General features: G+C 44.4%; 1 protein-coding gene across 1 annotated transcript; it reads right to left on the bottom strand.

Annotated features, from left to right (window-relative positions):
* Positions 1–808: 808 nt before the first annotated feature.
* Positions 809–1,538, bottom strand: LOC133920578 (uncharacterized). The gene is made up of 2 exons (XM_062365180.1): positions 1,015–1,538; positions 809–919 (listed from the first exon to the last, which is right to left on the bottom strand). Exons 1-2 carry the CDS (start codon positions 1,442–1,444, stop codon positions 903–905), a joined length of 447 nt encoding a protein of 148 aa, XP_062221164.1. The 5' UTR covers positions 1,445–1,538; the 3' UTR covers positions 809–902.
* Positions 1,539–14,444: the final 12,906 nt, after the last annotated feature.

The raw sequence follows: 14,444 nt of genomic DNA on the forward strand, positions 1-14,444 counted from the left end.
AGGACAATGGAAGATCAGATTGGCTCATCATCGACCGGACCATGTCTAACAAAGTTCGGTTCCTCCGCTCGGACACCCCATTCCATTGTGGCGTGCCCGGTGGAGTCAATTGTGGAACGATTCCACATTGCCTTAGATGATCACCAAATTCATGGCTCAAATATTCACCTCCACGATCTGATCGCAGAAATTTAATTGTCTTGCCTATATGATTTTGTACTTCATTCTTGAACTCCTTGAACTTTTCAAAGGATTCAGACTTGTGCCTCATTAGGTAGATGTAACCATATCTACTAAAGTCATCGGTGAAAGTAATGAAATACTGAAAACCACCTCTAGCTGTAGAACTCATCGGTCCACATACATCTGTATGTACTAGGGCCAATAATTCATTTGTCCTCTCACTTCGACCAGTGAAAGGCGTCTTAGTCATCTTGCCAAGTAAACAAGACTCGCATGTATCAAATGATTCGAAATCAAATGAATGTAGAAGACCATCTTTATGGAGCTTCTGCATACGCTTCTCATTTATATGACCTAATCGACAATGCCAAACAAAAGTGGGATTCAAATCATTAAGCCGAGGCTTCTTTGTATCAATGTTATAGATAGTTATATCTTCAAGATCCAATATATATAATCCATTTACTAATGGACAATTACCATAGAGCATACCATTCAAAAATATCGAACAACACTTGTTCTTTATTATGAATTCATAACCGTCTTCTTCCAAACATGAAGAAGAGATAATGTTTTTGCCCAAGGCAGGAATATAATAACAATTATTTAATTCCAAAACTAATCCTGAGGGTAGCGATAAGGAGTAAACGCCAACGGCCAACGCAGCAACTTTTGCACCATTGCCGACGCGAGCATCCAGTTCGCCTCTTGCACACTTCCTAGTCCTTTTCAGTCCCTGCAACGATTTGCAAGTATGAATCATTGATCCGGTATCAAATACCCATGAATCATCAGGACGAGTAGCAAGATTAATTTCAATAACATTTATACCTGAAGATGAAGTCTTACTTCCCTTCTTCTTTTTGAGTTCTTCCAAGTACAATTTGCAGTTCCTCCGCCAATGACCAGTCTTATGGCAGTGGTGGCAAGTGTCAGAAGCGGCAGGGCCAGCCTTGGGCTTTCCAACAGGTTTAGGCTTAGAACTCGAGATCTCATCCGAAGTTTTAGCCTTGTCCTTGCGCTTTCTCTTCTTGCTATCCTTTTGAACCATCATCACATGACTAGAGCTCTTCTTAATGCTTTCCTCAGCAGTTTTTAGCATCCCATGCAATTCAGCCATGCTTTTCTCCATGCTGTTCATATGAAAGTTCAAAATGAACGGCTCGAAGCTCGCAGGGAGCGACTGGAGAATTACATCCGTAGCCAACTCAGGGCTAAGGGGAAAACCAAGTTTTTCCAGGCTTTCAATGTAACCAATCATTTTGATCACATGAGGACTGACTGGACTGCCTTCTGTTAACCTGCACGCAAACAAGGACTTTGAGGTGTTGTACCTCTCGGCCCGAGCTTGGTTCTCAAACATGCCTCGGAGTCCCACAATCATATCATGGGCATCCCTGTTCTCATATTGCTTCTGAAGCTCAGAGGACATACAAGCAAGCATGAGGTAGCTAACATCCAGTGAATCGTTGGTGTGCTTCTCATAAGCCCTCCGATCCGCGGCAGGAGCATTATCAGCTGGTTCATCAGGATAGGGGACCTCTAGAACATATTCCTTTTTCTCTTGTTTGAGAACAATTCTCAGATTTCTATACCAATCAATAAAGTTTGTTCCAGAAAGCTTCTCTTTTTCAAGAATCGATCGCAAATTAAAACTGGAAGTGTTACTAGCGGCCGGTGCCATGATCTACAACAGAAAATGCAGGTTCAACACTATGCCTATGTGAATCTTCTATTAAACAATTTAACAAAAGATACTCCACTATATGTGTTTTCCCTCTAACAACATATAGAGGATCAAGATCCATATTCAACTAAGTTCTAGTGAGCTTTGGCATCACTGCTAGAAACTTAGTGACATAGGTAAGCAACGCCTTGCTAATCACATCCCTATGTGACTCTTGTTTGCTGGGTGGCATCGAATGCCCCGGCGCCCAACATCATGCCCCAAAGCCCAAAACCGTTTTGATAGCTTTATCAAGTAAACCAATACTATGCGTGTGGATGTCCGACATCCACTCTAACTGGTTAAGATAAATGATGGCACCCTGCTTTGGCAGACCTACCACACAATGATCAAAACCTTTGTAGGTGCAGCTATTGGAAGGGCATCAATTACTCTTGATTTTTCTGAGGGAAACTACTCTATCATGAAAATCATATCCACCACATATAAAACATGAAAGAATAGTATGACAGGAACATAAAAACATCACAGGCAATCATATTAACTGTGACATAGTATGGCCCCTTCACATGGTGATCTTCATCGCCACGGTTCCTGTCCTCCGGGTCATCATGCTTCAAATCTCCATGATCTTGTTCTAGTCTATTACACCTAATAGCACTAGATAAATTACATGAGAAGAAGCATCACAAGTCGACACGCAGGCCGTTATACAATAACATGACAGCCTTGGGCTGCAATTAACCATGACACGCAGGCCATGAAAAATTACACACATGCATCACATATCACAAGGCCATACCAGTCACAACATTCTCTGCAAAAACGAGTTAAGCGTAGAATCGAATTCTAATGTCGTGATGGGATCATGTTATTACAACAATCTATGCGTGTACGCAACGGCGGTCCAGATCGAAAACTACGCAGGATGACTCTGATACCACTGAAAGGGTTGCGGGTAGGCTACGCTAGCACAAAATAAATTTTCTCTACCGCATTCAACCAGGAAGCCATGCGAGTAGGGGATCATGAATCGTTACCACTTGACGAGCAGTGCAGCGGAAGAAGAGTTGGAGCAGACCAATCCAACGTCGTGCGCGTCAAGTAGTCGATCGTCAACCTCGTCCCGAGCACGTCCCGAGCACCTTCCGAGTACACGCGGGTACGTCCCAAGTACTCCCGAGCAGATCAGCACCGCAATAGTAGCAACGCCTCCACGGTATCCACACGTACAAGGATGGAATCGCCGTGCGCCGGTGTGCTAGCACCGCGCGCCCGGCTAGGGTTTTGAAAGGAGTTCGGGAATAGGAGGCGGCTAGGGTTTCTAAAGAACACCATGCGCCTTGGCCCCTGCCTATTCTTATATAGAGCACACTAATGGGCCTTTAATCAACATTAAAGCCCATTATGACTCTAAACCCTAATGGTCCTTTAATCAACATTAAAGCCCATTACCAGATCCAATCCGCAAACTCGATCGCCTCTAGGGCATATTACCAACATTGACACCTCACCGTGGAGCCCTTGTGGGGTCCACCGATAAGGGGCTTCTCAGGTACTCGGGGACCAACTGTTCATGGCCCCGAGCACCTCTCGGAACTGGCTCTTCTCAGGTCCTCAGGAAACTCCGGGTACTCGGGGGCCAACTGTTCATGGCCCTGAGCACCCCTCCCGGAACTGCCTCTTCTCGGGTCCTCGGGGAACTCTGGGTACTCGGGGGCCAACTGTTCATGGCCCCGAGCACCCCTCCCGGAACTGCCTCTTCTCGGGTCCTCGGGGAACTCCCGGAACTATCTTTTCTCGGCCCTCAGGGGGATGGTCCCCGAGGGATGGCGCTACATGGCATTGTGCTGTCCTAGCCTCGGGGCTCGAGAACCCCTGGTTCCCAGATCAGTGACACATACCATTGGGAGAAAAAGCCGAAATGCTGCTCGACCTCAAAGAAGGTGGTGCACCTCTCAACTAAAACTTAGGGGCAAAGAGTGCCTGCCCCCGTAGCGAAGGCAAAACATACCTTTGAAAAAGCCAAAGTGCTGCCCGACCACAAAGAAGGCGGCACACCTCTCGACTAAAAGTCGGGGGCTAAGAGTCTCTACTCGCACCGAAGGTAAAACATACCTTTGGGAGCAAAAGCTGAAGTGCTGCTCGGCCTTAAAAGATAGCGGCGCACCTCTCGACTAAGTTGGGGGCTAATAGAGACTGCCCCCGCGCCGAAGGCACACGATACCTTTGGAAACAAACAAAAAGAAGGGGGGCAGCGAACAAAGAAGCCTAATGTTAATCCCGAAACATGGACAATGTAGAAAACAATGTGAAAATTTCGCGAAATAAAAGCCGAAGCTTGGACAACCATCGCCGTAAATTGTGTAATCGCATTTACGATTAATAGCAATTACGAAGCAAAACCAAGAAGGGAGATACATTGCCCTTGAGGAATTGGCTGTAGATACTAGGCCTTCGAGCACGAATAAGCGATTAAACAAAAGATAAATTTGTCGAGGCAACGTCAGTAGTCGTCAACAAATTACGCTTCGTGCGCGGTTCTGCCGAAGGTCCCTACGGCTTCAAAGTCGAGGGTACGACGTTTTCCAAATGTCGTTTCGCGTGTGATTCTGCTGAAGGTCCCTATGGCTTCAAAGTCAGGGGAGACGGTGTTTTCCGGGTCATGTTTTGGACATGACACAGCCGAAGGTCCAAATCGATGAAAGACCACCGATAACAATTTTATTCAGCAAATTCATCAATGTCAGGATCTACAAAATCTTTATACCATCGGCTAAAGCCAAATTGAAAGGCTATGCCTTGACTTGCATGAAAAGGCATCATTGGATCCAATGGTGATCCGATATAATTAGATGAAGAAGTGATAGACGAAGATGTAGGCAAAGTGCTCCTGCCTTCCACATGTCACACTATTTGCAAAGGCTCTTGGCGGCAGCAAAATTGAAACTGACGAGGGAGAGGTTCATGATTATCATCTTCCGGCTTAGGCTTTGGATTGATGAACATATGGGGAGGCTCAAAGTCTCCGATCGCAATCTTGCGGGCCTCGCGCTCAGCCCTTTAGGTCTCTAAAACCAAAGGGCTAAATGACTTCCAGAACGCTTTGGAGTCGGCATTCCTTATATCATAGGACCTACACTTCGCTCTCCAATACCTCCAAAAATCAATAACTAGGTGGCGACGGTGGAAGGAGAACTAGCAAGACCAAGACATAAAAAAATTGTCCCGCATCACAGGCGGCTACCTACACAGTGTCCGAAGCAAGGACCTGCGCAAGGAGTGAAGACAGTCAAAACAATTAACAATAAATAAAAGCGTATATATTACAATATATTTTGGTTGGTAACCAAACGTTCAAAACCCAAAACAACACTTCGTGCACTCTTCACACCTTCTCTTTTTCTTTGACCGCCTTGGTCGTCGCTCTGGCGGAAGGTTCATTCTTCGATTTTGCCTACAGAACAAAGGGTCCATGAATACATAGGTGGAAAAAATCTCGAAAGCAGAGCTAAAAAAGCATACTTGTTGGCGGTTGATTTTCGCCTCCCGAAGGGCAAGCTCGCGGCCATGTTTACACCAGTAGATGGTGGTGAATGATCGCACGGTGGCCTTGGATGCTGATGAGGACATCACTCTTTCGGATACACACACACCGAGTATTCCTCCAACAATAGGTCCCATTGACACGAGCTCGTGCGCATCAACTAAATCATGAGGTGAGCTCGTTCCTTAGTGTTCCTTTATATTTTGATAAGGATGGGATGCTACTGAATAATTGTGATGTATTGTTACTTAGGAACACGGGAGAAGAACAGCAAGGGCGCCCAAGCCAAGGTGGAGGTCCAATCAAATTCGAGTCCGTTTCGGAGTCCAGGACCAGTCTGCACTAAAATCGTCGCCCAGGACGCATACAGACTCCGTTTTTGACATTCTACACATGGTTGGAAAGCTAAGGAGATAAGCTTTCCAACGGGACTGGTCCCATGTCAAAATTCTTTCTGAGTCAACATGAATCATCGAAATAAGTGGACGTCCAGAATCTGTCAGGGTGCTGCTCCACCATATTTTGGGCCGTTGGGCCGTGTAACGTGTTGGAGTCCATTAGGGACGCGTCCAGGGGTCCTTGGCCGACCCTAGTCTTTTATATACAGTAGCCGCCGCCCTAATTAGGGTTGGGTTTTGCTTAGATATTGATCTACATACAGTTGTGAGATTTTCGCTCTTGTTCCGGACCGACTAGGCCGCCGCAAGTGTTTGTGGAACCCCGACTTCGAGTGCTTGATTTCGATTCGCAATATTTCAGATTGCATCTTCTACGTTCTTGCTTGTGTTCTCGGTACGCTTGCAGGGATTGAGCCTTCTTGGCGAGGTCAACCGCGCGACACGGTTGATAACCAACGGAGCTGTGGTGTAGTGATTGCAAGGGAGACGATCTGTTCGGGTCGAAGCCTTTGGATCATCAACGTCGAGTTCTCCACCCACCGACTTATCGCTACCTATCGGAAGATCAGGACAACATTACCCATCAACTGGTATCAGATTTTCAGGTTGCCCGTTAGGTAATTTCGTTTTTCCCTTTAGATTAGTCTGTTTTTCATTACCTAGAGTCCAGAAAAAGTCAAAAAAATTCCATCAATTTCCGCTGCCCTAGAACCCCTTGTGCCTTTGCAATTTTTGTTTTCAGTTGCGCATTGTTGAGTTTGTGTCCGTGGTCGAGTCTTGTTGCTGGTTTTAGAGTCATGTTCTTGGTCTTTAGTCAACGCTCCGTGCTGTTTTGATCACACCGCTATCCCATCGCCACCATCCCCACCAACAAGTCGAGCCACCACATTACTCGATTTGCCACCACGAGCCGCCTTGTGTTACTTTCTGCCACGCCAACCCTAGATAGGTCGCAAGCCGCCTTGTATCAATTGCCCTGCCACCGCTGCCCTCCTTGTTCATCTCGCGATCCTATTGTTTGCAATACCTTAAAGTGGTCAATTTCTGCAAGAGTTGCTTTGAAAAAAACCCTAACTCGATAGGTGTTCAGTAAAACGGCCATAACATTCGCATACGGACTCGGAATCAGGCAAAAAAAATTTCACGGACATCTACAGAAAAAGTTACATCCGTTGCTCCCCTGCTTTACTGGGTTCCGCCGAAATTTTTTTCCCAAATTCGGCTTGGAAGATTGAGTATTCGAGCCGCGAAGTTTCCGCATGCTTTTCAGAGAACGTGCTTGATTTTCTATAGGCCACATCTTGCATCCGTTTGAGCTAAAAATTTCTGTGGTTGTTTCTTGTGTGCTCCTAGTTCAGAAAAAAAATATCAGAAAAATACGAAAAAAAGGTTCGTGATTCCTACTAGTGCTAAAAGACAAAAAAGAGGAGCACATAGAGAACACCCAGATCATTGTGCTATTTGCTGTGTCTTTCTCTGATCATCCTTTTTAGCTTTGTTTTAGCTGTTGTGCTAGGACTAGGGATACGTGATAGACCAGCAACTGTGATTCATACTTTGGACACTTATTTAGCTTTGCTCTTCTGATTACAATTATTGCTATGCTTCGTTGTAGTATACAAGAGGATGATGAGGATACCATGATTCGTTTTTACTCCTGGTTGAGACGTGAAATTCAGGACCTTGTTGATTATAAAGATTACAATACTACCAATAGGTTGTTCCATTTTGCTATCTTGGCAGAAAAAGAACTGCAGGGTCGACAACAGGTGCAGAAATGGCTGAACAATTTTGGGAGTACATCTACTTCACGAGTACCACCGGGACAAGCAACAACATTCCCTTCTACATCTACACGATCTGCTGCCCCCTCCTCCAACACTCGGGCGCGTTCAGCAGGAGCACCACAACCATCACATGAGGTGAGTAAATCTACTGTTTCGCAGGATCCAATGCCACGCTCTTCTTCAGGTGCAGCTACCACGGGTCGTACAACAGGCATTATGTGCCATCGCTGCCAAGGTATTGGCCACGTCATGAAGGATTGCCCAAGCCAGCGAGCATACTCCGCAACAGCAGATGGTGGATATGTCAGTCATAGTGATGTCGAGGAAGAATATGCATTTGAAGCTAATCTTGCAACCGATCATGACATGGATAGTGAGGGGGAGGAGATTAGTGGTACCGCTGACACGGAGAGTTATGCAGCACGCACCTTCATTGTGAAGCGAGTGTTGAGTTCTCAAATGGGGCAAGCGGAGCAGCTACAACGCCATAATCTGTACCAGACATTCCTCATTGTCAAAGATGCACGTGTTCGTACCATAATTGATGGCGGGAGTTGCAACAACCTCTTGAGCTCCGATCTTGTGAAGAATCTTTACTGGCCAACACGTGCACATCCTCATCCATACTACATTCAGTGGTTCAATAACAGCGGTAAGGTTAAGGTAACACAATCTGCGAGAGTACATTTTTCTATTGGTTCCTACCATGATTATGCTGATTTTGATGTAGTACCTATGCATGGATGTTCACTTTTGTTAGGCCGTCCTTGGGAATTTGATACCGATGCTACACACCATGGTAGAAGTAATAAATACTCTCTCATGCACAAAGGAAAGAAAATCTCTTTGCTGCCTTTGACACCTGCTGAAATTGTGCAATGTGATAAAGCTTTAGCTGAAAAAGAAAAGAAAGAACGTGTTTTGGAATCTGAAAATCAGCAAGTAGCTCAATCTGTTTTTCCACCTAAGAAAGAGAAGAACACACCTAGGTCCGAAGGCATTAAGTTAAAGGGTGGTGTTATGCTTGCTACTAAATCTGACCTTGCTGAAATTCAAGATAATGATACTTTGTGCTATGCTTTCGTATGCAAAGAGGTTTTATTTTCAATTGATGATATACCTAGCTCTTTGCCTGTTGCTGTCACTAACCTTTTGCAGCAGTATAAGGATGTCTTTCCAGCTGAGATACCCCCGGGGCTGCCACCATTGAGAGGGATAGAGCACCAAATAGATTTGATCCCGGGAGCAACTTTGCCAAACCGCGCTGCATATAGGACCAATCCGGAGGAGACTAAGGAAATTCAGCGACAAGTCCAAGACCTTTTGGACCGTGGGTACGTACGAGAGAGCCTTAGTCCTTGTGCTGTTCCTGTTCTTTTGGTTCCTAAGAAAGATAGTACATGGCGCATGTGTGTTGATTGTAGAGCCATTAATAATATCATAATAAGGTATCGTCACCCTATTCCTAGGCTAGACGACATGCTTGATGAGTTGAGTGGTTCTATTATTTTCACGAAGATTGACTTGCGTAGTGGTTACCACCAAATAAGAATGAAATTGGGAGATGAATGGAAAACTGCTTTCAAAACTAAGTTCGGTCTATATGAGTGGTTAGTGATGCCTTTTGGTTTAACTAATGCACCTAGCACTTTCATGAGATTGATGAATGAGGTTTTACGTGCTTTCATAGGAAGATTTGTGGTGGTGTACTTTGATGATATTTTGATCTATAGCAAGTCACATGAAGAACACATTGATCATCTACGTGCTGTTTTTACTGCTTTGAGAGAGGCACGTTTGTTTGCTAACCTTGACAAGTGCACCTATTGCACGAATAGAGTTACTTTTCTTGGCTATGTTGTTACTCCACAGGGAATTGAAGTGGATGAAGCTAAAATTGAAGCCATCAAGAGCTGGCCGACCCCTGGGACTATCACACAGGTGAGAAGTTTTCATGGCCTTGCAGGGTTCTATCCGTGTTTTGTGAGAGATTTCAGCACCATTGCTGCCCCACTCAATGAGTTGACAAAGAAGGGCGTTCCGTTCCAATGGGGGCCAGCACAAGAACAAGCTTTTAATACGCTGAAAGATAAGCTTACGCATGCACCTCTACTCCAACTTCCAGACTTTGGTAAGACTTTTGAGTTAGAATGTGATGCTAGCGGCATTGGAATTGGAGGAGTGCTACTACAAGGAGGTAAACCCGTTGCTTATTTTAGTGAGAAATTGAATGGGCCATCTCTTAATTATTCGACTTATGATAAGGAGTTGTATGCTTTAGTGCGAGTTTTAGAAACATGGCAACATTATCTTTGGCCCAAGGAGTTTATTATTCATTCTGATCATGAAGCTTTGAAACATATTAGAAGCCAAGCCAAACTGAACAAACGTCATGCTAAATGGGTTGAATTTATAGAGTCTTTTCCTTATATCATTAAACACAAGAAAGGTAAAGACAATGTCATTGCAGATGCGTTATCTAGACGTTATACCATGTTGTCCCAACTCCATCATAAGATTTTTGGTTTAGAAACAATTAAAGGATTATATGCTACTGATTTGGACTTTAAAGATGCTTTTGAACATTGTAACGAAGGAAGAACTTGGAATAAATATGTGCTGAATGATGGATTACTATACCGTGCTAACAGGCTATGCATCCCAACTAGCTCTATTCGCCTATTGTTCTTGCAGGAAGCGCATGGAGGTGGTTTGATGGGATATTTTGGAGTGAAGAAGACCGAGGATGTATTGGCTGCTCACTTCTTTTGGCCTAAGATGAGGCGCGACGTCGAGCACTACGTGGCACGCTGCACTACTTGCAATAAAGCTAAGTCTCGCTTGAACCCACATGGACTTTATATGCCTCTTCCTGTTCCTAGTGTGCCTTGGGAGGATATTTCTATGGATTTTGTTTTAGGATTGCCTAGGACCAAGAGGGGGAGGGATAGTATATTTGTCGTTGTGGATCGTTTTTCAAAAATGGCACATTTTATACCTTGTCACAAGAGCGATGATGCTACACACATAGCTGATTTGTTTTTCAGGGAAATCATTCGCTTGCATGGAGTGCCTAACACCATTGTTTCGGATCATGATGCTAAATTTTTGAGCCACTTTTGGAAGTCACTTTGGAATAAACTTGGGACAAAGCTGCTATTTTCGACGACATGTCACCCTCAAACCGACGGACAAATGGAGGTTGTGAACCGCACATTATCCACCATGTTGCGGGCTGTTTTGAAGAAAAATTTGAGGATGTGGGAAGAGTGTCTACCCCATATTGAGTTCGCTTACAACAGATCAGTTCACTCCACCACCAAGGTAAGTCCGTTTCAAGTAGTGTATGGTTTTAACCCCCGTGCCCCTATTGACTTACTTCCTTTACCAACATCCGAGAAATTGAATTTTGATGCTAAGACACGTGTTGATTTGATTCTAAAAATGCATGAGTTGACTAAGGAAAATATTGAAAAGATGAATGAGAAGTATAGAACTTATGGTAGCCAAGGTCGGAAACATATTACTTTTGAAATTGGTGATCTTGTGTGGTTACATTTGCGCAAAGATAGGTTTCCTGATTTGAGAAAGTCTAAATTGCTGCCTCGAGCTGATGGTCCTTTTAAAATTATGGAAAAGATCAATTATAATGCATATAAGCTTGAGTTGCCTGCACATTATGGGGTTAGTCCCACATTTAACATTTCAGATTTAAAGCCTTACTTGGGAGAAGAAGATGACATTGCGTCGAGGACGACTCCAATTCAAGAGGGGGAGGATGATGAGGACATCACTCTTTCGGATACACACACACCGAGTATTCCTCCAACAATAGGTCCATTGACACGAGCTCGTGCACGTCAACTAAATCATGAGGTGAGCTCGTTCCTTAGTGTTCCTTTATATTTTGATAAGGATGGGATGCTACTGAATAATTGTGATGTATTGTTACTTAGGAACACAGGAGAAGAACAGCAAGGGCGCCCAAGCCAAGGTGGAGGTCCAATCAAATTCGAGTCCGTTTCGGAGTCCAGGACCAGTCTGCACTAAAATCGTCGCCCAGAACGCATACGGACTCCGTTTTTGACGTTCTACACATGGTTGGAAAGCTAAGGAGATAAGCTTTCCAACGGGGCTAGTCCCATGTCCAAATTCTTTCTGAGTCAATAGGAATCGTTCAGGGTGCTGCACCACCATATTTTGGGCCGTTGGGCCGTGTAACGTGTTGGAGTTCATTAGGGACGCATGCAGGGGTCCTTGGCCGACCCTAGTCTTTTATATACAGTAGCCGCCGCCCTAATTAGGGTTGGGTTTTGCTTAGATATTGATCTACACACAGTTATGAGATTTTCGCTCTTGTTCCGGACCGACTAGGCCGCCGCAAGTGTTTGTGGAACGCCAACTTCGAGTGCTTGAATTCGATTCACAATATTTCAGATTGCATCTTCTACGTTCTTGCTTGTGTTCTCGGTACGCTTGTAGGGATTGAGCCTTCTTGGCGAGGTCAACCGCGCGGCACGGTTGATAACCAACGGAGCTGTGGTGTAGTGATTGCAAGGGAGACGATCTGTTCGGGTCGAAGCATTTGGATCATCAACGTCGAGTTCTCCACCCACCGACTTATCGCTACCTATCAGAAGATCAGGCCAACATTACCCATCAGATGCCCTCGGCACAACCGAAGTTGACATGTCCGAAGGATAGTAGAAGGTTGATTTTTGAAGTGTAGTATGATGGTCACAACTAGTCCTCTCAATTTACTGGATGTAGCATTTAGGCCCCTAGGTAACTGGTAAGTGTTTCAGTGATTAATGACAACTGTATCATTGTGACTAATAATTTGTTTTGAAGGGAATCAAAAAATTGAGTATACAATGATATTTGGGTACTCTTGGTCTCTAAAGCGATAATTTGGTTGATCAAAGGACATGTGCATCAAGATTAAAGATCTTCTAGTTCTAAGTGTCACAAAGGAGATAAAGGACACTTAGAGTAGTATATATTTTCTTTCTTGGTCTTTTGACCGTACTATAAAGAGGGGCTAAGAGTAGTAACTTAATCTATTTGAGTCTAGACTTGGTTTGATGCACACTTATGAAATTCCAGCACTAGGTAACTCATAGAGGTACGTGGTTGAGATGTTGAGAAGTTAGAGCTCAAGGAAAATTTGAATTGGATGAGCTCAGAAAACTTGCCTCACGGGATGATCCGGTGGTTATGTTATTGGTCTCACCGCAGCATTATTTGCACAAGTCAGAAAAGCACTTCTATGTTCATTAGATGCTCCGATGATCAAGGCCAGGGTATCACCGAATGCTTTTTTGTTGACATGTGTCCAAAATTTTTAGAAGTGTTACACGCAATGGTCTGGTGTTAGAGTGTTTAAAGCACCAGACTAATTTTAGCAAAAGAGAATATTTCCAAGAAAAATGAAGTTGAACTTACAGGATTATTCGGTGATGGGAAGATGAACCACCGGACTAATTCTTGCAGAGAAGTTTTTCTGGTGACCAAAGAGATTTGTACTCATTGGATTATCCGGTGACTAGATGTTGAGATCACCAGACTAATTTCTGCAGAGAGGTTTCTTCGAGTAGTTTGAAGTGGTCTACTCACTTGATTGTCCGGTGATGGATATGTATGAGCACCGGGGCATTTTCAGCAGAGAGGCTTGCAAAGTGAAGTTTGGCTTGGTTCAAATGACTAGATGGTCTGATGTCAGTGTATTGAACACATGATGCTTATCACCGGACTAATTCTCAGCAGTAACGGCTAGTGATAGCTGGCACTTGGGTATGAAAATTTGTACTCATGGGATTGTTCAGTATGAGTAAGGATATACTCACTGGACCATCATGTAATAACAGAAAATTTGAGTGGTTAGGCGACGGCTATTTTTTGATCTCTAACCTATAAATACCCCTCCACTTGGTGTCATCAAGAAGCAAGAGAGAGCACTTGAGTTGATTTCTAAGTTCCTAATTAAAGATTAAGGACATCATTAGTGCTTGGAGAGTAGCAAGTGTGCATCTAGCTGTAGTTTAGGCTTGATCTTGGTCAAGTGAAGCTATTGCCTTGCTACTCTTGGTGGTTGGCAACACCTAGCCAGTCTTGGTGATTAGAGGTGTTCTCAGTGGGCTCTTGGAGTTCTTATGGGAGACCCGAGAAGAGCTTGTACTTGGTTTGATGCCCACTAATCCAAAGATGGAGAAGTGGTAATCATGAGAAAGCACTTGAGTCTTGGTGACTCAAGGGGGAGCAATATCCCTGGTGAATGCTCCAACGAGGACTAGAGGAGCACCAACTCCTCGATACCTTGGGAAAAAATCCGGTGTTCTCTTGTCCATCTCTTTACTTCCCGTATTTACTTTGAGCATTTACTTTCTTGCAAGCTTTTGTTTCCGCATTTCTCTTTGTGTTTTTGCTTCCTTGTTTTGGTTCCCTTTCCTTAGTTTGATTGTGTAGTTGTGTTTCTTTGCATCTAGGTTAAGGTTGCTATTTGTTCTAGAAATTGGAAGAAGTTTTTTTAATTGCCCAATTCACCCCCCCCTCTTAAGCCATTCGATCCTTTCACTGGACTAAACTCTTGGTTGGGACCATGGTGCGGAATTCACCGTACAGCTGGGCCACGGGCAAAAGGATGTCACTGGTTTCGCAAATCCATCCAACAAGTCCACCCAGCCCGATAAGGTTAAGCGTTGGAAGCATGGCTGAAGCACCGATTCCATCAAAAGTATTGCTAATTGCTTCGCATGCTGCAATGGCCTTCGACTCCAGTTTTCCTAGCACAGTGACGGCATCGTCGGATAGCGCCTTCGCCTCGTCCAGCTCTTCACACAACG

The sequence above is a fragment of the Phragmites australis genome, chromosome 6 (assembly GCF_958298935.1).
Source record: "Phragmites australis chromosome 6, lpPhrAust1.1, whole genome shotgun sequence".
Classification (NCBI taxonomy): Eukaryota; Viridiplantae; Streptophyta; class Magnoliopsida; order Poales; family Poaceae; genus Phragmites; species Phragmites australis.

Excerpts from the sequence above, each read along its gene's own strand:
- LOC133920578 (XM_062365180.1), bottom strand. The coding sequence starts at position 1,444 with ATGATTGGTTACATTGAAAGCCTGGAAAAACTTGGTTTTCCCCTTAGC.